This window comes from Sorex fumeus, unplaced genomic scaffold (genome assembly GCF_029834395.1).
Source record: "Sorex fumeus unplaced genomic scaffold, SorFum_2.1 ptg000044l, whole genome shotgun sequence".
Lineage (NCBI taxonomy): Eukaryota > Metazoa > Chordata > Mammalia > Eulipotyphla > Soricidae > Sorex > Sorex fumeus.
The window spans coordinates 25,669,184-25,693,824 of record NW_026606101.1 but is presented as its reverse complement, the minus strand read 5'-3'; the positions used below and the strand labels follow the sequence as shown (position 1 = coordinate 25,693,824).

At 37.7% G+C, this 24,641-nt stretch overlaps 1 protein-coding gene across 2 annotated transcripts in view; it reads right to left on the bottom strand.

Moving 5' to 3' along the window:
• PLCB1 (phospholipase C beta 1) overlaps positions 1 to 24,641 on the bottom strand; it is a 787,019-nt gene that overhangs the window by 517,948 nt on the left and 244,430 nt on the right. For both annotated transcript variants that reach the window (XM_056121100.1, XM_056121101.1), the window contains exon 3: positions 5,086 to 5,154. In XM_056121100.1, the coding sequence (XP_055977075.1) occupies positions 5,086 to 5,154 (69 nt within the window). The remainder of the gene's footprint in view (positions 1 to 5,085; positions 5,155 to 24,641) is intronic.

The window sequence follows — 24,641 nt, the reverse complement described above, 5'->3', positions numbered from 1 at the left end:
GGGTATTTGCCTTTCATGTACCTGAACTTGGTTCAATCCCTAGCACCAAACATGGTCCACTCACAGAGCAACACTAAGAAGTGATAGTCTCTAAGCACAGAGTCAGGAGTAAACCCTAAACACAGCCAGCTTTAGACCAAATAAATAAATAAAAACTACCTTTGATGAAGAATTTTTGGTTTGCATAACTCGTTATTTTAAAAGCTGGAATCAAGAGTTAACAAAAACTAATTTCTATTCCTAGATTTGTGTTTCCTGCCTACAATTCAATGCTGAGATAGAGAAGTCATAGCAAAGACAAAAGGAATATTTTGTCAAGCTATTTAATGGTAGAGTTGAAGCCTAAACCTACAGGTATACTTTGAGTGCCATTTACTATTTATTGTACATAAAGAGAAAATACTTCATACAAATCTCAAAGACAAATAAACTATCTTCATCAATGTCAGTTCTGAAATCTTTCTAACATGGCCCAGAGAAAATTATAATATTTTATGTTGTGACTCAGAACATACACCCAAATACATAAAAAAGTTCTTTTGCTTTTATATCCACATACATGGGGAAAAAGCTACAACATGCTTTGCACAAGAAACTCCTATTTTTTTCAGTCAAATCAATTTTTATTTTATTGATACCTCACATGAGTCACTAAGTTGACTGCTCGGTCAGGAACCACTCTCATCAATCTAATAGATTGATCAAAAACCATGATTGGTATTCTTTTCTAAAGCAAACGTCCTTTTGAAATGAAGATCCAGAGATTAAGTGTACATAATCTATAAAAAGATGCACAAACTACTGTATCCTATATTTTACATCTACCTCATAAGCCTGGGAAGATGAGCAGAATGGAGGAAGAGCAAAATTAAAGTATAAATATATTTGGGTAACAAAAGATAAAATATTTTCTTTGTCTTTTTAGTTTCTACATTTGGGTAAAAATATCCTAATTTCTCTTCAGTGAGTAATTGCAAAACTGGTAACTTGAACAGACTGTATGCAGAAAAGGAGATATGGAATTGCATGTGTTATGTTGAGAGTCAACATTTAAAATTCACTAACAGGGCAAAAATATAGAATCTTTTCCATTTTCTGAAAATGTTATCAAGGCACAGCAGGCAAATGAAACAGTTCATCCTCAACTAGATCATGAATTTTTATGTAGGGAGATACTGTGAGAAAAAAAATTATGCATATTATATATATATACACATATATACGTATTAAATTTATTTGAATGCCCAGGCACCATCTATAGATATAGATAGAAAGATAGCACCTGGGTATTCTGACAAATAATATTTGCTCCATAAATGTTCTTCCTCATTCTGTGGCTTATAAATCTTTACAGAAATTTGTGTTCATGTTATATAGCCTTTCCCCCTCCTAAGGTTATAAGTCTTTCTCACTTTGTATTATATTTTCTTCTTAGTCCTATTGCTTTTGACCCAGTCAACCTAGTAGTGAACTCCTTTTATTCAATTTCCCTCTTCTAGAATCATGTGCCAAAGCTGGAGAGAAGGCACAATAAGGCACACACCTTGTACATGTGCAATCCAGCTTTGATCCCTGGCATTATATATGGTTCCCAAAGAACTATATGATATGATCACTGAGCTCAGAGTCAAAAGTAAGCTCTGAGACTAGCAGGGTGTGGCCCTTACACCAAACAAAACAAACAGAAACATATGCTTCCTGTATGAGGCTGTTATAAGATACTTATTGATTGTAGAATATTCTAGAGAAAGCTAGTCATTCTTTTGACTCTTGTCCTATATAAAAGGGCTTCTACATGACTCAGCTAGAAGACGTCAGAGATGGTTTTAGGGGTAGGAAGAAACGGAGATGCTGGAAGTGGTTATGAACCTTGGAAAGCAGATTCATGAGAGAAAGACACACTTATTCTTTGGAGATATTTTTGAGCAGTTGAATATGACTTCTTCACCTGAACCCAGAACACTAGAAAATTTCAATACACTCCATCTTATTTAACAGTCTTTTTTACTTATTGATTTTGACCTGGCGTTTTCTTTCAACTTAATGGCTCTTAGACTAATATTAATAGAAACCTTTTTTCTTGCTTGTCAATCCAGGGAGCCCCTTTCCTGCCAAGTTTCTCCTTGAATACTCTAAAAATGTTTCCAAATTGAATTAAAAAATGAAGATTTACTTCCTGCAAGCCTGACTTTAAATTTTTGATAATAATGAATAAACAAAAATTTATAGCAGGAACAATAATTGTTAACATTTAATAGATTCTTATTAAGTAGCAGTGATAAATTAGAGTGGGTAAAGGTAAAGGTAAAGGCCCTCCCGTTGATCGTCGATTTGCTCGAGCGGGCCCAGTACCATCTCCATTGGAGACTTTGTTGTTACTGTGTCTGGCATATCGAATACTCTCGGTATCTTGCCGGGCTCTCCGAGAGGGGCGGAGGAATCGAACTCGGGTCGGCCATGTTGGCCGCTTGTAAGGCGAACGCCCTACCCGCTGTGCTATCGCTCCAGCCCAGAGTGGGTAAAAAAGCAAATTTTGCTACAAATATGCTTTTCAAAACCCTAATGTCCAAACCACACTAAATCACTCAGCAGCAGCATCTTGGGGACTAAGAAGTATGTTTAAGCATTTCTTACAGTTCTCTGGGAGTTTCACAAGAGAGTCATCTGAGAATTCCCCTGATTAAGGTTTCTAATGAATCATTTCATGTAACCCTTATAATGATGATATTGTTTCCTTTATTATCAGCATCATTTTCATCTATCTAGACAATGACGAAGAGGTCTGAATCCATGAATATTACCCAGGTCACACGAAAGAGAATCAGGCTTGGAAAATATTAAAGAATATCAGGGTTCTTGGACAATAACAAGGAATACGAAAGGGAAAAAAATGTAGAGAACATGGACATTCACCAAAAAAAAAAAAGGCAGCCTTTGGTGAAAATAAAACAAAACAAGTTTCTACCACCATTCCAGGCAGGAAACAGTTAGAGAGTATTTGGAGTGTTAATGTCTATCTTTAACAGAAACATTTTATGATCTAATAGTGGCTTATCGGGTAAATAAAGTATAGAATCTCATTCTATTCATTTATCAACGTTCGATAGACTGATAGACCTTTACCAAACCACATCCATAAGTGAACACTTAACTGATAAACTGGATGCGTGTTCAATAAAAGAGACAAATTCAAGCTTGAAAAATGCTCAAAAAGACTCTCCATGTGGCAGAGGAAGCAAGGTTGACCCCCGAGGTCTAGAGACCACCTCAATTCCTCTGCCGCCTGCCTCTCCCCTGAGGCCCAACAGGCCAGTCTTTAACCAACGTTGATACTCAAATTCCAAGGCAGAACAATAAGCTTGTGTTAAAGGGAAAACTTAATATTATGCTGGCAATATGGATCTTGGGATGAACAGGTTTAGATGAAAGTTGGCTAAATGTTGTGTGGAAAGACAAATATATTCTTTCCTACAGTGACAAGTGTGAATACTTTTAAATCATCAACAAATCACTAATGATGATATGCCTGATATAAAAAAATGACAATATTAAAATTTCCATTCTCTTACTGAGATTAGTGTAAATGATAGACTATTTTTTACATGAAATATTTATAGAACTTTGCAGTAAATAATTCTATTTTTTCTAATTTTCTCACATTTTTTCTGGAGATTGCTATAACCCTTTAATTAATAATTAAAAAAAAACCAGCTGTGAGCATTTCCTATGTCAGAACTTTCCACCAAATGTTGTCTTATTATGTATCTGAAGAATAATTATTTCAGTTGATTTTCTTTCTGATGCTAAAAAAAGTATTTTGACTTTTAAAGAATACTACAAAAGATTTAGGCATATATATGTATATAAAAATATACATATTTTTATATATAAAATAAGAAAATCATTAGTTTTGTATCAGTTTTGGAAAGAGGGATGGAACTCCTGGCTGATGTCTTGCCTATTTGCCAATTTTCTCTCTGCTAGAAAGGACATATTTGAAGCAACAACATAAGTAGACAAAGTATCATTTCCTATTTGAGTGGCCAGTCAGTAATCCCACTCTTAGACTAGACCAGATAATATAAAATAATCACACACATGCAATATTTAAAAAATATTTAAAAAATCATCTTCAAAACTAACCAAAGTGCAAAAGCTTCTGTGATGCTTTCTGTAGTAAACATTTTCAAATCAAACAAACTTCCATGTCTCACGGCATGCTAGTCCTCCAAGCAATATTTTCACAAAAAGATTTGCACACTCTGGCTTCATTAAGGGGGATGAGGTTTCACAGCACATCAGCTGAGCACTACAGAGTCTTGTTTATCAAACCATCAAGCCTAGTTCATGTGTACATATAAGGTCCTAAGAATTAATTTCTACAATTAATTCCAACCATATTTTAAATATTTATTATTATGAAATAATTTCTTTTTTTTCTTTCTGAGTCACACCCAGCAATGTTCAGGGGTTATTTCTGGCTCTACACTCAAGAATTATTCGTGGCGATGCTGGGGGGAAACCATATGGGATGCCGAGGATCGTACCTAGGTTGGCCACATGCAAGGCAAACGCCTTACCGGCTGTACTATTGCTCCAGCCCCTATTACCTAATAATTTCTTTGTTTCTGGACTACACCCAAGCATGCTCAGAGCTTTTCCCTGACTCTGTGCTCAGGGTTCACTTCTGGCAGGGCCTGGGGTACCATATGTGATGCCTGAGATCAAAACTGGTCAACTGCGTACAAGGCAAGCACCTTACCACACTGTGCTAGTTTTTCATCTCCATTACCAATAACTTTAACGTTGTGTTGCATATGGTGCTTCTGTTTTGAAATCAAAGTAAAATTAAAGGGCAAGAAGCAAGACTTTAGGTCCAACTGGTTTTGTGTTTATTCTCTTTCCTTCTTTTAAAAAAATGTAGACATGTAGAGGGCATCTGGATTGCTGAAAGGACTAGCTGTTTCGTGGTGTTTTACAATGCTGACATCAGAGAAGCTTTTAATGGGGGCAATTACTGAATCCCATGACCCAGCGAGAGTATCAAGGCAGCATCTGGTGTGTGTGCAGCGCTCTGCTTCCTACCTTGGGAGCTCTGGCATGCTTCCCGCATCTGGCATCCTTGACAAGGCTGAGATCTAACAGCTCTGTCTCCTGAAAGGCAAACATAGGAAATCATTAGGCAACCGCACAGGTACCTTTTCTTTGTTTTATATCATTGACATCACCGGGGAAGAGTATTATCTGGAGACCTGCCTGAAGATTTTTTGGCAGTTGAGATCTGTTTGCTTCTTGCATCACATATCAATTGAATTAGAACAAAAACAAAATGAGAGGAGGCTGCAAACTTCTTACTTTCGTAAATTATAGAACTCATAAAACATATTGACAGTTATATAATAATAATTAGTCTGTTATGTGAATAATATATTTTCAAAGTATAGCAGTTGGGTCTCCAATATAAATCGCAAGCCATTCCTACATCCTGCCAAATCAGGTTTTCTTGTTCCACTCTTTGAAAAATAATATTAAGTCACTTTAAGCATGGAGACTTGTGAGCCTTGAGGAAGGAAAGGGAGGAAGAGTAGAAGGATATGTCACCATCAAGTTACAGAAAGCCCAGCTCACCTCACCAGGGTAAATGAATGATTTGCTTCTGTTATAAGTCACTCAGTTCTTAGCGTTTTGCACATAAACTTACACCATGATCTTTCTACCCATCCACTCATTATACATTATTGAACACTCTTTATGAAACTTATTCTAGAACATCAGACATAGAAGATAAGATAATTTGCCAGATGTTGCTGATATCCAATGGGTGGAGGATTATAAAATGCACATGGGGAGGAGGGGCATTGGAAGAAGGTTCCAAAGCTGAAGCACGTGGCTGAGTTAGACCATGCATGGTTCCCTGAGGACTGCTGGGCAGGTCCATGCAAATCACCACTGGGCCAGAGCACTGAACACTGAGGAACACACACAGGAACCCTTCTCTCACCCCAGCACTGCCAGGAATGGCCGTTCTTTAACAAATGTATATGAGCAAGAGCTAGCAAAGAGTTTCAATACAAATTTAAAGTTAACTGATAGAGTGGCTGGGGCAGTAGCACAGTGGGTAAGGTGCTGATCTTGAACCCAGCCAACCCAGTTCAATCCCCAGTATCCCATCTGGTCCCTCAAGTCTGCTAGGAGTAATTCATGTAGAGCTAAGAGTTGATGTTGAGTGTCCCATCAAATGTGGTCCAAAGAACAGATAAATAAATAAAATTAACTGATAGAGGGGGTGAGCAGTCAAAAGAGAATAGGTTTCTGATCATTTTTAGCTTTTCCCTCCTTACAGGCTAAGAGAAAAGTCCATGGAAAAGTTATAGAGAAGATAAATGGGGAGAAAGAAAGCTCATCTAGGTTGTGGGTTCAACAAGGACAAACATAGATAAAGAAAAAAGAGGGGTTTGTACGGACCATGGAAGATAACCAGTCTTTAGGTAGTTCAGGGTCTCTACAGGAGAAAAAGAGACATCAAGGAGGATGAGATAGCCGAGTGACATAGTCTAAGGTGCTCACACAGGGGAGATTCAGTCACCCACTGCTAGGCTCAGAACACATAAAGAAAAGCCATGAAAACTGGCATAGACATAGGTAAACGGTTAAGAAACCTGGAAGCCAGGCTAAGGATACTGAGCTACAATTCTGTGAAATAAGAAACCAAGTCACACAATGCAGTGTCACCCAACACCAAGATAAAGAGACAGTGATGCAAAGAGCAGAGCCATCATGGGGTGAGGACAAGTCTCCCAAGGAGTGATCAGAGTCTAGGGGCCACTTCCAGAAGTCCATCAATTAGGCCAGGTAGTTCAATGATAGGAACCAAGGATGAAATGCTGCTTGGGCCCCATGATGCCAAGGATCAGCTGGGATACTACTATGGTTCTTTGGAAGCCACCACGTCAACATTGGCAGTATTGAGGGACCTTTAGCTCTCTCTTGCCCCAAGGATGCTTGAAGAGCTGTGTGGTGTCAGGGATGCACTTTGCATGCACTCAAGCCCCTATACTGTTTTCCCAATTCCAGAGCACAGCCATCCTTTCATGACTCTGGCTGTCTAGCCCATGCTTTCTAGATAATAAGCCACTGGAAAGAGTCTGAAAATCTCCTCCTCTCAATAGGAGGCACTGCATTGTAATTTATCATTCCATAGATCTCCTGGGAAGAAGTGATATACATTCTCATCAGCTCCAACCCTCCCAAATACAAGACACTGGCACTTCTTTGATCAGACAGTACCTATTTTACAGGTATGGTGTGAAACCAAAAATGATATTATTGTGTTTTGTTCTTGATTCTGGGCTATACCCAATGGTGCTGAGGGCTCATTTCTCACTCTTTTCTCAGGCAACACTCCTCGCAGTGGGATTCAGGGTGCATTAAGGGCACCAGGTATCAAAACAGAGTTGATCTCTTGCAAGACAAGAGCTTTATGCGGTGTACTATCTCTCAAGTCACCTGACTTTATCTATATCTAATGTTAATCTCATGACTGCAGTACAAGAATTAAAGAGACAAACAATCTCTCAATAAGGATGCAAACAACCCTAAACAGTATCCCTACACCTGGCTTCAACACACAGCAACATCCTTTTGTTCTGCTGCACACTTTATGTTACCTCTCCCCTACTTCTGAAGCTTTCCGAATTGATTTTCTATTATGAGTGATTCTACAGAAATTGTCTCAGTTTTGGTCTTTGGCAAGTCACAACCCAGCAGGCCAATCTTGCAGGACAGGACAGAGTAAGTAGTGATATTACTCCCCTAAGACCACATGATCAGAAGTATTTACGAGTGTTAGAAAAGTTTCAACCAGAGGTTTCAATGCTCAATTAGACAAATGTATAAGAAAGCAGGAGGTGTCATTGTTGACCTTGGATTTGTTGTTATTGTTTTTATCTCCACAGCAACAACAAACAAAACATTGTTGTAAGAGCAGAAACAGGAAGAACAAGCCTCAAGTTTAATTTTGAAGCCCAAAAGTTATTGCATATTCAAGAAACTGTATGGGTAGGAAGATGAGAGTGATAGCACAAAGGCAAAATTAATGAAAGGAAAGAGAAAAGTCATAAAAAGCAAGCGTTTGCATCACAATGACAACTCAGAAGCTTGAGCAAAATGCAAGTGGACTTTAGAGATGTTGGTTTCGTGGTTAATCCAAGAGAAAATGTTGTGATTACTTCATTCAAGCGTTATTTACTGAAGGCTGCAATATGTCCTGAGGAATGGGACAAAAAAAAAGTGTCCAAGAGGTTAAAGAGGTTAAGGTGTTTGCCTTGCACTCAGCAGTTGCAGTTCAATCTTAGGTACTACATATGGCTATGTGAGCACCATCAGGGGTTATTCCTGAGCACAAAGCCAGGAATAGCACCAAGCACCATCATAACCCTTTAAAAAAATCCTGAGGAAAAGGAATGGTTTAAATGTGGATAACTATTCATGCTGGACCCCAGAATATAAAGAAGGAAAGGAAGAAATAGAGTGAAGCAGAGGGAGAAGAGATAGATGAGAAGCAATGGGGGCAAGGTCAAGGGGATTTGGGTACATGGGTGGTGTTAGGGAATGATAGAGCTAAATATCCAAACCACACAGTCAACAACGCTGAAATCAGGAGACCCAAATTTAATAACCAAATTTAAAAATGTGCCTGTCGAGATGGCAGGTTGGGGCTGGGGTGGGGGGTAAGAGACGGAATCTGGCAACACTGCAAGAGGAAAGTTGACACTGATGGTGAAATTGGTGATAAAACACTTTATGGCAAAAGCCCAACCATGAATAACTTTGTCATTCATGGTGCTTTAATAAAATAAATTTTTGAAGAAAAAAATGTTTTGAAATGTTTGCACACAAATCTAAGTATTATACAGGTTTGCCCTGCTATCTAAAAGTAAAACACGCCCAAGAAACCTTTTATATGGTGAAATGGCAAAGTAAGAAACCACTTCCTTTAATTTATATAAAAAATATTTTACATCACCAAACTTCAAAAGCAACCTACTAAATCATCCCAAATAGAACATTAAAGTAAAAATTACACTAATATTGAGTAAAAATAGGAATTATATGTTATTAGATGAGAAATACAAAGACCAGCTGCTACAAAACTAACACTGAGTACTATTTTTATCATTTTCACCTTTGTCCTTAAAAACAAAAATGTTAACTGTATTTTCTTTAGCTAACATAAAAATTAGGCACTAAGTTAGATCTTGAATAAAAGTGAAGCAACATTATGTCAACTTTTTTAAAGTGGAAGAAGGGGCTGGAGCTATAATTCAGCAGGTCAGGTGTTTGCCTTTCATGCAGCCAACCACAAATTAGATTCAGAATCTCATATGGTCCTGCAAGACCACCAGGAGTGATACCTGAGCAAAGAGCCAATAGTAACTGTGAATACCAGAAAATGTGCCGCCCTATCCAAAAATAAATAAATGACAATAAATTAAAAAAATTTTAAGTGGTAAGACGCTAAAATGCTTTTGAGTGCAGCTCAGAGGGCCTGGGCAAAATACTTGTCCTGCATATGTGAGGCCCTTGGTTCTATCCTGGAAAAATGAGACTGGGGCCTTGGGGGGAGTATGAAACAGGCAGTGCAGATGGCAGCTACAAAAGGTTACAGCTCTTTTTAGTCAATGCATAGGTAACGATGGTATGCCAGATTGTGTGAGTGTATGTGTATGTGTTTGTGTGTTTGTGTGTGAGAGAGAGAAAGAGAGATAGAGAGAGAGAGAGAGAGAGAGAGAGAGAGAGAGAGAGAGAGGAAAAATAGTACAAATGCACAGATACAAAACTGTGCACAGAAAACTACAAGTTCCATGAGAAACAGACAAGGTGTATGGGAAAGCTGCACAATCGCCACCATACTTATAGTCCCCTTGAAACTTTTCCGTAACATGATTATAATTTAAGTACATCAATATATTCCATATGCACTGAGTGATATTTATAGACATGCAGAATAAAGACCATACATCCATGGCATTCATCTGCATTTGTGGCAACATTGTATATTCATGAAAATTCCTCCCAGTTGAGCAAACAATAGACTTAAACATTACTTGTTTGTTCATAAGCTCAAAGTTCAGCTTGAGTTCACAAAGAACCCATGTCTTAGCAGGAGTCATTATATAAACTTTTGTATTAGAGAAAATGAACAGTTTTCTTTTCTCTCTCTCTTCTATTTTCAACTCCAGAGGAAACAAGCATCCCCCAAGTCACAGAGCATAGTTAAAGCCAGCTACCCTGGGGATTCACTCAGATACCACAGGGCCTAAAAAAACTTCTCTCGCCCGCAAGTAAAATTGTGTGAGCAGTAAAATCACCACAGGGCACTATCAACGTGGGTAATGTGGCATGGGATAGACTGGGTGGAAAGGCTGACAACGGACTCATTCGGCAAAAAAAGCAATGATTAAAATAGTCTCTCCCACTTCTCAACATGCAACAGCCGCCCCTCTGGGGTTTAACTGCATCGCATCCTCTCTTTCACTAAAAAGATAATGAAAAAGCCAATGCACAGGATCACAAAAATGTGGCTTCTCTCAAAACTTTTTCTAGGCTAATTTTCTTTTGTGATTGTTTTAGCAACTATGCTCATTATTAGAAGGGCGATGAAATGGTCCTTTTCTCAATTCAGCTAAGAGGTAGAGTTTCTTCTTTTATTTATTTATTTTTAATTGAATCACTGTGAGATATATAGTTACAAAGTTGTTTGTGATAAGGTTTCAGTCATACAATACTCCAACATCTATCCTTCACTAGTGTAGATTTCCCACCACCAGTGTCCCCAATTTCCATGGTTGGAAGCTTATCACAAGTGGTGATGGGGTGTGGGGTGGGTAAAGAAGTTAGAATAGAGAAGGGACTGCTATAATAAGGATAGTTGGAAATGATCACTATGGACAAGAATTGAGTACTGAAAATAGTTAAAGGGACAAACATCATAACTTTTAAGCACAGGTGGGGGATGTTGGTTTCCAACCTTATGGAATCTAATAGAAAAGGTTTATGATATCTAAGCCCAAAAGGTAGTTTTCAGCAAGTGCTCTCAAATTAAGTAGTGATATATTCAGCAAATTAGTGTGCCATGCTGAGCATCAATTTTATCATCCATAAATGAATTTGATAATAATTTCTGTACCAGTGATTCCTGAACCATAGCCCACACCAAAGTTAACTGGAAGACTTGTTATAACACTGACTGAACACCATTTGTCATTCTTGTTTGGTGAATCTGGGACAACTCTGAGAATCTACATCCTAGTAAGTTCTAAGTTGATTTGATATAGCTACTTCACAGATACCTAATAAGGTTTTATTATGAGATATCTTAGGAGAATGTGACAAATAAAATGATGTCACTTACATATTATACTATCCTATGTTAATCAACCTACAATTATCAGAGCTGGGGGTATGGTTCAGAGATACAGTATTTGTGTTGCATGCAGGACACCAGGATTCAATCTCCAGTGCTGAAAAATTAAAATTAAAATTAAAGAATCTACAATCTCTTTATGTAAGGTAGTTTGAAATGAAAAATATTACACATACTAAGTACAGAACAATGTGCAAGTTGAATTATGTAGGATTAAATTTATTCAGTTGATGTAAAACAACTGAATGATAAATGCCATAAATCCTGTTCTCAATATTAAATTTGAGAATGTCTCCTAATATTCAAAGACTCAATAAAAGTAATTTTATATTTGCTGAATATCTTGATAATATGTAAGTTTTATGTCATGCCACATTGTATTAGAGACTCACAATACTTATAATAGTGAGAAAAGAGAAAATATCATCTCTCACCTTGAAATTCACCCAACAATGGGGATTGATGTTGAAAATGCCTGTAGAGGTTGCTTGGCAGGTAAAAGAAAAATGAACTAGCAGACCCTCTTTACTGCCAAGGAATACAATGATCCTGCGAAGCTTGGAAACCTTACTTCTACCACCCCAATACATCTACAGAAATGTTGATGAATGTGCCCCCACCTGTATAGATTAAAACTAAATTATCAATAATTAAGGTTTTGGTGTTTATATTTTGAAGAAGTGACCAAAAAAGGAGAAAGTCAAGCTAAGGGAAGACTAAATTGTTTCTGATGTTTACTATTCAGCAGAAAGATTTCAATCCATCAGCCACCAACACACTGTGAGGTAGATGAGCCATGAAATGCACTGCAAACTCGGGAAAAAAATACAATTTAAAACTCAAGTCTTTTACAGAATACCAATTTCTGTGCATTGTCACCAAATTCCATTAGTCACCCAGTATAATAGTGTGTTGCAAGTTCACACAATATATAATCAGAGCGGCAATTACAATCATAAACATTTCACAGGAAAGATATTAATGGCTGGGTGTGGGGGTTGATTATGTATACCTCCCCATGTGGTCTATTCATTACGCTGTTCAACCCCTGTTTACCAAAAGTAGAAGACATTAATATGTTTTATTGACTGTCAAATCTGAAAATGCTCAGTGTTTAAAAAGAAAACTAGTAGAGTCCTCAAATGAAGGATGCTAATTCTTTGAAGAAGATAAAAATCGACTCGCTACTTTGTTCCTCACATGTATCCTACTTCAAATGGAGCAACAAATAGGCATACACACACTCTCTTTCCTTGTCTCTTGTTTTCTTTGATTCCTAGCTTTAGCCTTCAAGCAGCCTGTACTAGAGCCTCACTACATGCAACACCAATGAAAGAGAGATGCCCAGGTTATCCAAATCAACCACAGCATAGAGAAAGGAGAGAGGTGATGGATCTGGATCACTATACTTAAACAAGCCTCAGTGCAATGCTTTGCAACATTGATATAACTATATGGTAGAGACCTTAAGTCTCTTGGAATTCTTATTTGTGCTGCATGCATTTCTGAGCAAGTTGCTATAAATGTTTGTGTTGCATATCTTCCACTTTCAAATATGCAGATGCCAATACTTTCTTCATTGGGTTGTTATTAAACTAAAGGAGATATGAAATGAAGAGTCCCATTGAGCACGCTGTGCATTCTGCTTATGTAGTCTGTGGTTTGCCACCTATCACATATTTGTTTGGTCTCTTTCTTTGGAAAATATTTTGAAATACTTCATTTCAAGTAAAAAAGTGAAGATTCTAAAACACAAGCTAAAAAAAGGACAGGTAAATAATTTATAAGTAAGACAAAGGACATATACAAACAAAAAAAGAAAAAAATGACTGAAAATTAAGTATTCCAGGGATTATTCATAAAATGTTTAAACCAAAATAAATGATTTTCACATATATTCTCTCAACTGAAAGATCTGCTCTTTCATCAGGAACACATTACTTAAAATAGTTTCAGATTCAGCTTTTCCATGAAAGTTTAATTTTATAAGAAAACCAGAAACTCAGAAAGCTGGATGATAAAAATTTGTTTTGAACTACTTTATATGTACAGCCTCATATTCTCTAAAATTTCATCAAATGAAAATTGGCAAAATGTATAGTTTCCAATGCCTGATTTGCTTTATTATTGAGTCTGAACTTAACTCTATTTCCAAGTACTCTGATCCAATGGTATTTGCCTGTATATGGCCAACATGGCAGGAGTTGAGGATATTTTCTACTTTATTTTTACATTTTACATTTTGTGTTATTTTATTTCTTCCACAATTAACCCATTGCTTCTCCGATAGTATCAGGAATCTACTGTAGTTTAAAGCACTACTCTAGATGCCAGAGGAAGGATATAAGAAGATGCTGTACCAAAATGTTAATGCATTTCTTCTTGTTGAATCTAAAGGCTTTGCTTAGTGACATACCTATTTTGTCTGAGTCAACTGGATGAAAACAGGGATATTACAAAAGAATAAAGTCTAGAGTACTTTCAGATGATAACTACAGAAACTATTCATGCAAATTCCATGACAAAAGTATAGTCTACATGAAACTCTGAAGTTTCTGAAAACTTATGTGTCATTCTTTTATTTGACTAATTATTAATTGAGCATCTGTAATAAACCAGGTACCCAGCTAAGTACTGAGGATATAATGTTCAACTAAACATAGTCCTTGAAGTCACAGAGTGAACAGATACTGTGCTAGATACAGTTTCTATTAAGTGTACATTTACTACTAAGAGAAAAATTTACAGGATCCTAAGTAATTGTCCCAGGCCCAGAAGTTGTTTGGAGGATTCTATGACAAGAGTTAATCTACAAAAGAAGAAACTAAGGAGGTAGGTTAGTGGCTAGAAAATCCTGAGCAGAGAAAATGTCATGTGGAACAAATCACAGAAAGAAGAAACAGGACACAAGAAAATGACAGAGTGATCAAATAGGCAGTTTTGTTAATGTCTTAATCGTCTAAGTGGTGCTCTCACTGTAAGGATTCTGTCTTTATTCTAAAAGCAATCAAATCTGTTTCTGGGTTTTGAGCAAGACACTGACACATTAGGTCTTCATTTACAAGGGTCAGTCTGGCTGTATTTTACGGAATTGACTGCAGAGAGTCAGTGAGGAGGTAGGTGATAAGGAAAAGTGAGAGCTACCTGGACTGGAGTGGTGGTGTCACATGGTAAGAAATAGACAAAGAAAGTTAAAAGGTTCTGTTTTAGACAGGTTAGGTATTTGCCGTGAGTAGGAAAAAATGAGTCTTAAATAAGGCAGTGGAGTTGTCGAGGATGTTTCAAATGAAGCAGAACACCTTTGCTCCATAAAGAAGAGTACATCGTGGTTATCAAGGCTGAAAGCTGTTGGCAGGTTGAATAAATAAAGGTTGAAAAAATATTGTGATGGAATTCAAGGTTCCATTCCAACATGAAAAGAAGCAAAATCAAGTATCTAATAATGATAGTAACCACAGTATTTGTATTGTTTATATATTAAGTTATAATACTAAATATTACATCATATTTAATTTTAATACATAAATATTTTAATGATATAGCAAAAACTGATATTACTAAACTCTATATTTTACTTTATTAATAAAAAACCAACAGTTTTAAGAAATTTAAATGATTATTTGAGTGCATTATATCATTAGTCTTTGTACCATAGCCCTCATATTCTATTCTTCCACTCTGCAGATGATATAACTAACAGAGAAGTTAAATAACTCCTGTTGTTCAATTATACAATTGTGTGACAAATCTTGCCTCTTTTGCCTATTGATAGTCAAAGGCACAACTGTACAATGCGCCCAATGATTTTGTTTCATAACTTGCAACATGCTTCTAATAAAGAGAATAGGCAATGATAAGAGCTATCATTCCCAAGATTGTTATACTTTGTAGTAAGTGCAAAGAAATTTACAGGTTTAGTTTATTTTCTCAATCAGATGATTTAAAATGAGTCATAATCGAGATATACAGCTAAAAGATGTCCATGAATCTAAAAGTTAAAGCATAAAATTAATAAAATTTAATTACAGTCACAATTATGTTTAGAACCTGGTACATTAGTAATATGTGGAAGAAATGTCACACACATGCCTCCAAGGTTAAGGAAAGTATTATATTAGGAAATGCATTTTGGCGATTTTTAAAATAATGGGTAAAAAGAAATAAAATTTGAAAGTATAGTACCCAAGCTAATTTTAATCTTATTTTATTATTATGCTTGAAGGTACCGGCAGAGGAACACAGGCATGCGGGTCCCGGGGCTAAGATCTCCAATCCTGCTCGGATCGGGGCTGAGCATCCTCCACCCAGATCCTCCATATTCCAGTAGGCAGGGGTCACACCCACCAACTGGCCCCCTGGCGCTGTGTAATCCCATCAATGGCCAAGACCCAGAGATTATAAAACCCAGCTCCCGGAAGCACGGGGCCGCAAATGCGGCCGGGCAGCATCTTATTATCTCATTCCTACTTTGGACAAACTGGCAGGCTACCAAATGTAACCTGCCCACATGGCAGAGTCTGGCAAATTCCCCATGGCGTACCCAATATGCCAAATACCAGTAACAATGATGGGTCTCATTCTCCTAACCCTGAAAGAGCCCTGAATATGGATGGCACTTTTAAAAAATCTCAGGGCTAGGATGAAGGAGACATTACTGGGGCCTGCTCGAGGCAATCGACGAACAAGAGGATGACCATGATCGTGGTCATGATTTATTATTATTATAAAAAGGAGTTTGGGGTGGGAATGCTCCTTATTATCTTGAAAAATCAGAGATATAGTTGATGTTTATTATCAATGTGTTTTATTTTCCTAATTCTTATTAACAGGTATCTCATGGTGATAGTCACCATATTTTTATAAACAAAACTCAATATTTTATTTTTAGTTTGCTTTCTTTGTTTTTGAGCCATACTATCAGTGCCCAGGAGATACTCCTGATTCTGTGCTCATGGGTAACTCCAGGTGTGCTCATAGTGGGCCATGAAGGGGCCAGGGATCAAATCTGGGTTGGCCACATGCTAAGCAAGCATTTTCATCCTCAAACTAACTTTCCATTTCTCATGTTATTTATTTAACTTGGAATATAATAAATGTTGCATTACAGCAGTTTTCCATTATAGCTCTGATCAGCAAAAGTCCTCTTTTCAAGTTAATGAAATTAGCTAGCAACCAGATTCATTTTTTGGAATATTATTTCATTAAGGCTGAAAACTACTGCTGTGACCATTTTGGGTAAGCATAAATTTGACCTATATAAAAGGTCTCTTGAAATATGGGAATAATATAGATTAATCAGACAAATAAACTGTTTTACTTACAATGTCCAGAAGATTTAACGAGAGTGAAAAATTCCCTCTAAATTACACATGATTTATCATTTTATTAAGATACTTATACTTTATCAAACATAAGTTTATTAAGATGTAATCTCTTTTTTTAAAATTTTTATTAGTGAGATAACATGAGGTACAGTTAAAGACTTACAAATTTTTGTGCTTGGGTTTCAATTATACAATGATCAAATATCCATCCCTCCACCAATGCCCATTTCCCACCACCATGGATCTCAGTATCCCTCCCACCTCCACCCCCCCCCCCCATCCCACACTGCCTCTGTTCTCTCTCTTTTGTTCTCTCTCTCTTGTTGGGTGTTGTGATTTGCAAAAGAGGCAATGGGTGACAATCATGTTTGGCCTATAGTCTACTTTCAGCATGCTTCTCCCATCCTGGGAGGATCCCCCCCAACACCCTTTATTTGGTGTTCCCTTCTTTATCTGAGCTCCCTTTTCCTTTAGCATGTGTCGATGTAATCTCTGATACACTTCTTTCACTATGGCTAAGTAGTCATCCAGATTTTTTTTAATAAGGTTATACAAGCTGTGTCTTACTCGATTTTACCTTAATCTTACCTTATAGTAAACTTTAGCATATGAGTTATCTGCTGAAGAATATAAATCCTTCATTGCCCTACTGCAATCATTCTCAAGCTTCAGTCTACAGATTAAACAAATAGCATTTCATTATCTTGAAACACATAAAAATGCAGTTTCCCAGGTCCAACCTACAGTGTTCCCTCCCTGGGGTGGGGCACAACAAGGCTTATTTTAATTAAACTTTGGGGAGATTCCTATGTGAGCTCACGTTGAAAAACTCTGTCCTAGATATTAAACGGAGACCATGACTGCCCATCATGAAGATAATTAACCAACATTAGAATTTGCAAGCTCTTTTGGAAAATGAATAAGCTAACTAGGTTACATGTATGAGATTCTTCAGAGTCCTCAAGTCCAAACAAGAACTGAAAATAAAACTGAGTAAAGTTTTACATATATGGCAGTGCATAACAGAAATACATACTGTTCAAGATAACTGGTTTTCAACCATTTACACTGGAGGGTCAGCACCAGCCCAAGGATTGGCAGTTAATAACCACTGTCAGGTAGGGTGTTTGCTTTGCATGCCCCTGACCGTGGTTCGATTCCTCCGTCCCTCTTGGAGAGCTGGGCAAGCTACCGAGAGCATCCCACCCACACAGCAGACCCTGGCAAGTTCCCTGTGGTGTATTCAATATGCCAAAAACAGTAACAAGTCTCACAATGGAGACATTACTGGTGCCCACTCGAGCAAATCAATGAACAATGGGAGGACAGTGCTACAGTGCTACAGTCCTACACGGGGGCAAGACATTCTACATGGAATCCTAGACAACCCTAGGCAAATTCAATGGGTGGCCCTAAAGAAGGCTGGCTTGTTTACAGATATTCAATTCTGTTCAACACATCTAATTTCTTTATTCATATAATTGCAGTATCTCTGGTTGGCTTAGAAATTTGTATTGACTACTACAATACATAGTAGTCACTCTGTATAGACTACGTAGTCTCATTTTTCTCACAATGGTAGGTGCAGCAGGGAGTGCACTTGCCTAGCACACAACTGGTACAGAGTCAATCCTTGGCACCCATATGGTCCCCAAAGCCCCACCAAAAGTGATACCTGAGCAGAGAGTCAGGAGTAAGCCCAGAGCACTGCTGAGCCTGGCCCAAACCCAAACAAATTAGAAACAAACAAATTTCTCTGCTAAAAGGCTCACTTTGTTGGTAGGAACCACACACAGTTATACTCACCAGAGGAGCTCTAGATCACTAGATCTAAAGCTGCAGGCCCTAGAGTTGAGTGGAATGTGGCTATAAGGATCAATCTCCGGCCTCACACATGCAAGACATGTGCTATATTACTTGAGTGACATCTCGAGTCCCAAAGCTTAACATTTAATTCTGTCAGCTTCTCTCAGTGTCTGGCAACCATAGGCAATTACGATTTTGTTTTCTCCCCAGATTTATATACAATTTATATTTCTTCCTCAAAGATATTATAAAATTATTTTGATTAGTAATTCATGTAAATTAAACAATGCACTCTTAAATAACCTATTGTAGAATAACATTGGTTTGTCCTTTCGGCCTTGCTGCAGGGAGCTTACGTTTATTGGGTTACTCCCATCACAGTGTTCCCACTCCGGTGTTTATTTGTAACTTCTTTCTTTGTGCTCTGTTGACTGTAAATATTGTTTTTCTCCTCTCCTTAAGTCCTTTGCATAGTTAATTCAGAGCCCTGTTCTTTTTTGTATGGGCACAAAAAGACAGTTAATGCTATGCTTTTGTAACATGGAAGTTAACTGACTCTAGATAATATTTACTCCAGGGCATCTCTTCTCTCGACCTAAGCCTCAGTTGTCCTTACTTCCTAGCACCCCCAAAGTAGGGTCCCAATGAGAGACTGGATGGACCATAGTGCAAACTGTGAGCTATGTGCTACCCCGGCATCAAAATGGGCCTGGCCAAAGTGCCATAATGCTTAACTATAAGTTAAGACTTGGTCATGGACAAATGCAGTCATGATCCAAAAAGCAATAACTAGATTTGGACACTGCTAGGATTGTCATCGTCACTGTCACTGCCCTTCCATTGTTCATTGATTTGCTTGAGAGTGCCCAGTAACATTGTGAGACTTGTTACTATGTTTGGCATATCGAATACATCACAGGTAGCTTGCCAGGCTTTGCCGCACGGGCGAGATACTCTTGGTAGCTTGCAGGGCCCTCCGAGAGGGGCGAAGTAATCAAACTCGGGTCAGTCGTGTTGCCCTACCCACTGTGTTTAGGAATGATTAATCCGGCCTGAGCACTGTAGTCTGAGACTATGGTGAGATGTCCCCAGGAGAGCCACCCTACAAGCTCAATGTATCTCTTACTGTGTCCATACAAAATGATTAATATTAAGAAGTAGAATTAAGATGTGAATTAAGTTATTGGGCTAAGGAAAGGAGAAAAACACTTAAGTGGTATTTTGCCCTTAAGCAAAGGAAGGGCTTTCTTATGTTGATTTCACTACTAGGTGTAGTGGTTACCCCCAATGCTAGAAAGTTGGAGAGAGAAGAGAGAGAGAGCAGGGCAGCAAGATGGAGCATTGAGACTAGCGAGGTGGACATAGGGAGAAGAATGTAGGGTAAGAATGCAGGCCTGTGGAGGGATGAGACACGTGGCTGCTAGAGGGAGCGGGATGAGATGAGTGGGAGAGACAGGAGGAGATGGGAATGAGGGGCAGTGTGAGATTAGAATGAGGGGCTTAGTGAGACTGGAACAAGCACATGGAGAGAATGGAATAAATGGCAACTGATCATCAACCAGCTTGGCCCTCATTTCCTTCTTTGTCCGTCCCATGCCCTGGACCGCCCCTGGTGGGGAAGCGGCCGGAGTCCACCGACCAGGGCGAGGAGAGAGAGTCACTAGGGCTTTCTCAAGTTGCCCAGAGATTATACAACCTATATAAAAATACCTTGAGACAAACAAAAACACAAAATATAAATCAACTAGAAGTGTTCACTAACCTCCAGCACCATATCAGAGATGCTCCAGAGACCATGTAGTTCTGGGCTTAAAACTATGGCCTAATGCTTTTATGCATCCTGAGCAATGAAGTATCTTCCCTTCATTATTTTTTTTCCTCTAATAAATAAAAAATCTTTAAGGCCAAGAGGTAGATGGAAGGTTGACTTGTTTACACTCCAGGTTCCCAAATCACAACATGAACTAAGGAACTTCTCCCTATTCGCAAGCACAGATTCATGAATAACCACCAAGCACCATCATATCTGCTTCCAAACAAAAATAACAAAAGGGATAGAGAGATAATTCATCAGGTAAGGCAACTGCCTTAAACATGATTAACACAGATTTGATTTCTGCCACCATATAAGCACAGGGCCAGGAGTAAGCCCTGAGCATTTAGCCAGTGCAGACAAAAAAACAACAACACAATAAATTTTGCTCTTAAAAATCACTTTTGGTTTTCTGACATGACCAAATTTTTTAAAAACTGCATATTTAACAAAGCTTATTTGTAAGTGACTGGATATGTCTTTGGGGAGTCTTGCTCTTAACACATTTACTTGAGAACACTCACTGAGTAGACCAGTAAATCATCCCCAATGTCTGGTCTATCTGCAATAAATTGACCACAAGTAAGTTCCTTGTCATTCACTGTTGCAAAGTCTCAATACCAAAGGCAAGACATAAAATGAAGCCAGCTATTCCTACCAAGAATGACTGCAAGGATTCAAATAAATCTGGGGCCATTTTCTAGGTGTTTTAGAAAATTTTTATAAAGCTTCTGTAAGAAACACTATTAACATCCACTTGGATGTCTACTGGGTCCCTTTAATGATTATAAACACCCATCCTCCATTGACTGTCTTTTCCCCCTGATAATTGATACATGGTCTTTCTCAACCCTGGGGTCTCTTGGAACAATCTAACCCAGATGTGAGCAGGACGTGCCTAGAAGGTGTTTCCCAGAACACTCAGAATTTATGACTATGAAATATAGAGGTTTAGGAGTCTTGTAACCATGCCTTGAGAGAGAACAAATTTCTAGATCCAGGCTGGAATTTTACCTGCAGACTTGCCACTTACTCTCCTGAATCTGCCACTCTTTTTTTAATTATCTCTTCAGAGCCCTTTCCAATAAAAAATTATCTAACATAAAACTAGGTCTACTTGGAGAACACAATCCTAAACAGATATCATTTGCACATAATCAACATAATGTTCAACTTAAATTTATTCTCACTATGTACATAATATTTTAAAATAATATTTTGATATTTATTGTTTGTTATGTATATATTTCTGGAATTCTTTGCAAAATTTCTTTGGAAATAGTAATTCTCTTCAAAATGGAAACTCCTTGAGATGGTATGTTCTTGGCATCTGGACAATGTACTTTAAACTTGTATAATCTTCAATCAAGTTTTAAAATATTCTGACCTATTAATAATTGATATATGAGTATATATATTATATAACTTGATGTGCAAATAGTGTTCTCAAAAGCCTTGCCATATATGATACAGAAGCTTATTTCAAAGGAAGGATATTTCTTACTTATTAAAAGAGCAAAAATGATAAATAGCATCAGTTCCTAATTCACAAACTTGCGATCATTTTTGTCATATTCAGAACAACAACAACAAAAAACATGTTCATATTCACAATTTAGGTCACTTCTTTTTGATGTAATGATTCTTTTTTTATCAACTAAAAATTATTAGGAGGTTCCCTTTCAGTGATTTTTATGGGTTCCTGGACCACTTCTAACAGTGTTAGATGCTCTGGTGCTCAGAGGTAAACATGGTAACATGTAGAGGTTTTCAAAAGAACATGACGTGCCAGGGATTAAACCCTTGCATACACATAACATGTGTTCTACTATCTGAATCACAATCTCTAGACCCCAAGATGTATTCCAATTTTGACTAACTTCTTAATCAAAGTTATGAATAAATGAACAAATAAAATGTAAAGATGCATAGGAGATATTTATTTAATATTCTATGAACACTTTATTTGAAAAAGAATAAATTGGAGAATTACAAGAATTTTGTGTGTGTGTGTGTGTGAGAGAGAGAGAGAGAGAGAGAGAAAGAGTGTGTGTGTGTGTGTGTGTGTGTTTAGATCTCACCCAGTAGAGTTCAGGGGCAATCCCTGACTCTAAGCTCAGGTGTGTCCCCAGGTGGTGCTCAGGTACCACACTTGGTGCCGGGGATTCAAAACAGGGTTGGTAGGATAAGAGGCAAGTACCTTAACCCAGAATTAGCACAGCGGGTAGGGCGTTCGCCTTACAAGCGGCCAACATGGCCGACCCGAGTTCGATTCCTCCGCCCCTCTCGGAGAGCCCGGCAAGCTACCGAGAGTATTCGATATGCCAGACACAGTAACAACAAAGTCTCCAATGGAGACGTTACTGGGCCCGCTCGAGCAAATCGACGATCAACGGGAGGGCCTTTACCTTTACCTTTACCTTATCCCAAGAATAGCCTAATTTTTGAAAACTCTTCTTTATAAATTTCATTACTTCATTAGGCATTTCTGTAAGCACTGTTAATGTTGTACCAGCACCTCTCTTTGAAAAGAGGGAATGAATGAAAAACAATTACATCATATCTAGAGTGGGAAAAGGACAGATTTTGAAAAACAGCTGGGAAGACAAAAGTTACAGCTCTTGAGAGGAAATTCCTGTAGAAAGAGGTTAAAGAAAATATATGATTCTTTTAATATTTATGGCAATAATACCTTCAAGCACAAGAAAAATTTTGATCAAGAGTTAGTCATCAACAACTTTGGAATAATTGAGTGAAGATATAGATTTAGAAGTCTTTTATTTATTTATTTATTTTTTGCAATACATAATTTATTTTATTTTATTTTTTTATTAGTGAGACACCATGAGGTACAGTTGCAGACTTACAAATTTTTGGGCTTGGTTTTCAATTATACAATGATCAAATACCCATCCCTCCACCAGTGCCCATTTCCCACCACCACGGATTCCAGTATCCCTCACACCCCCCATCCCCCACATCCCACCCTGCCTCTGTGCCTTTTGTTCTCTCTCTCTTATTGGGTGTTGTGGTTTGCAAAAGAGGCAATGGGTGACAATCATGTTCGGTCTATAGTCTACTTTCAGCATGCTTCTCCCATCCTGGGAGGATCCTCCCAACACCTTTATTTGGTGTTCCCTTCTATATCTGAGCTCCCTTTTCCCTTAGCATCTGTGGTTGGCCTCCAAGCCATGGAGTAAAATTCCTGGTACTAATCTCGGCCATTCTTGGGTGTTAGTCTCCTATTTTGTTACTTTATGTTCCCCAGATGAATGCAATCTTTCTATGTCTATCCCTTTCTTTCTGAGCCATTTCGCTTAACATGATACTTTCCATGTAGAAGTCTTTTAATTGGAACTCAAAATTTTTTTAGGAGTTAAGTTAATTGGGAAAGGAAGCAAAAACTGATCTTTTTGTAATCCACTTAAAGATAAGAATATTTCAAGAAATGAAACTTAAATGTTTTTCAAAACAGAAGACAGGTCTGCAATTTGTCAGAGCAAGATGTAGACAGGTTTAGGAGGTAGGAATAAACCATTAAAAGTTTGCATAAATGATCTTTTACAAATTCTTATACTAGGTGCTGACAAAAGAACAAAAGAGCAATATATCTACGCACTTCAGAAATGCACTCTGTAATAATAAGAAAGGAAATCACTGAATGCAAAAATCCCTTTTGCAAGACCTTATTTTACTCCCATCATGGCTTCAAAACAGTTGGTTGAGAAGAAACAAAGGAAAATATGTGATAGTAGAGTTTGTATTATTCTAACATCTCAGTTTCTTGACATTCAAGAGAATGTTCCTGGAGAATTATCTTCTTTCATTACAAGGATTACACTGTGGCAACACCGGGCAGTTTATTTCTTTGAATTGGTGAGAATTATAAAAAGTCAAGGATGGGGAATTAGAAATGAGAACAGTGGAAGAAACTGTGGAATAGAGAGACCCAACACTTACACTAAATACCATTCTCCCTGGAAAACAAAGTACACAAATGAAATAAGTTCTAGGGAAGTAACTAAAAACAGTAAAGAAAAATCCTTTAAAACTATTTTTCAAGGATTTCCATTCTTCTGTTATAAATGAGAAAATATTTCTGGAAAGAAATGTAGGAAGGGGAGAAAGAGATAACAAGACTGGTTAGGACAAATCTCTGGTGGCTTAGCACAGGAGAACATGAAAATCAGATCATTTTCATGGGGTGTCAACTCATAGGTTGCCCATTTCTAGATAGAGTTGAGCAGGAAATAAAAACATAAAGCAGTACAAT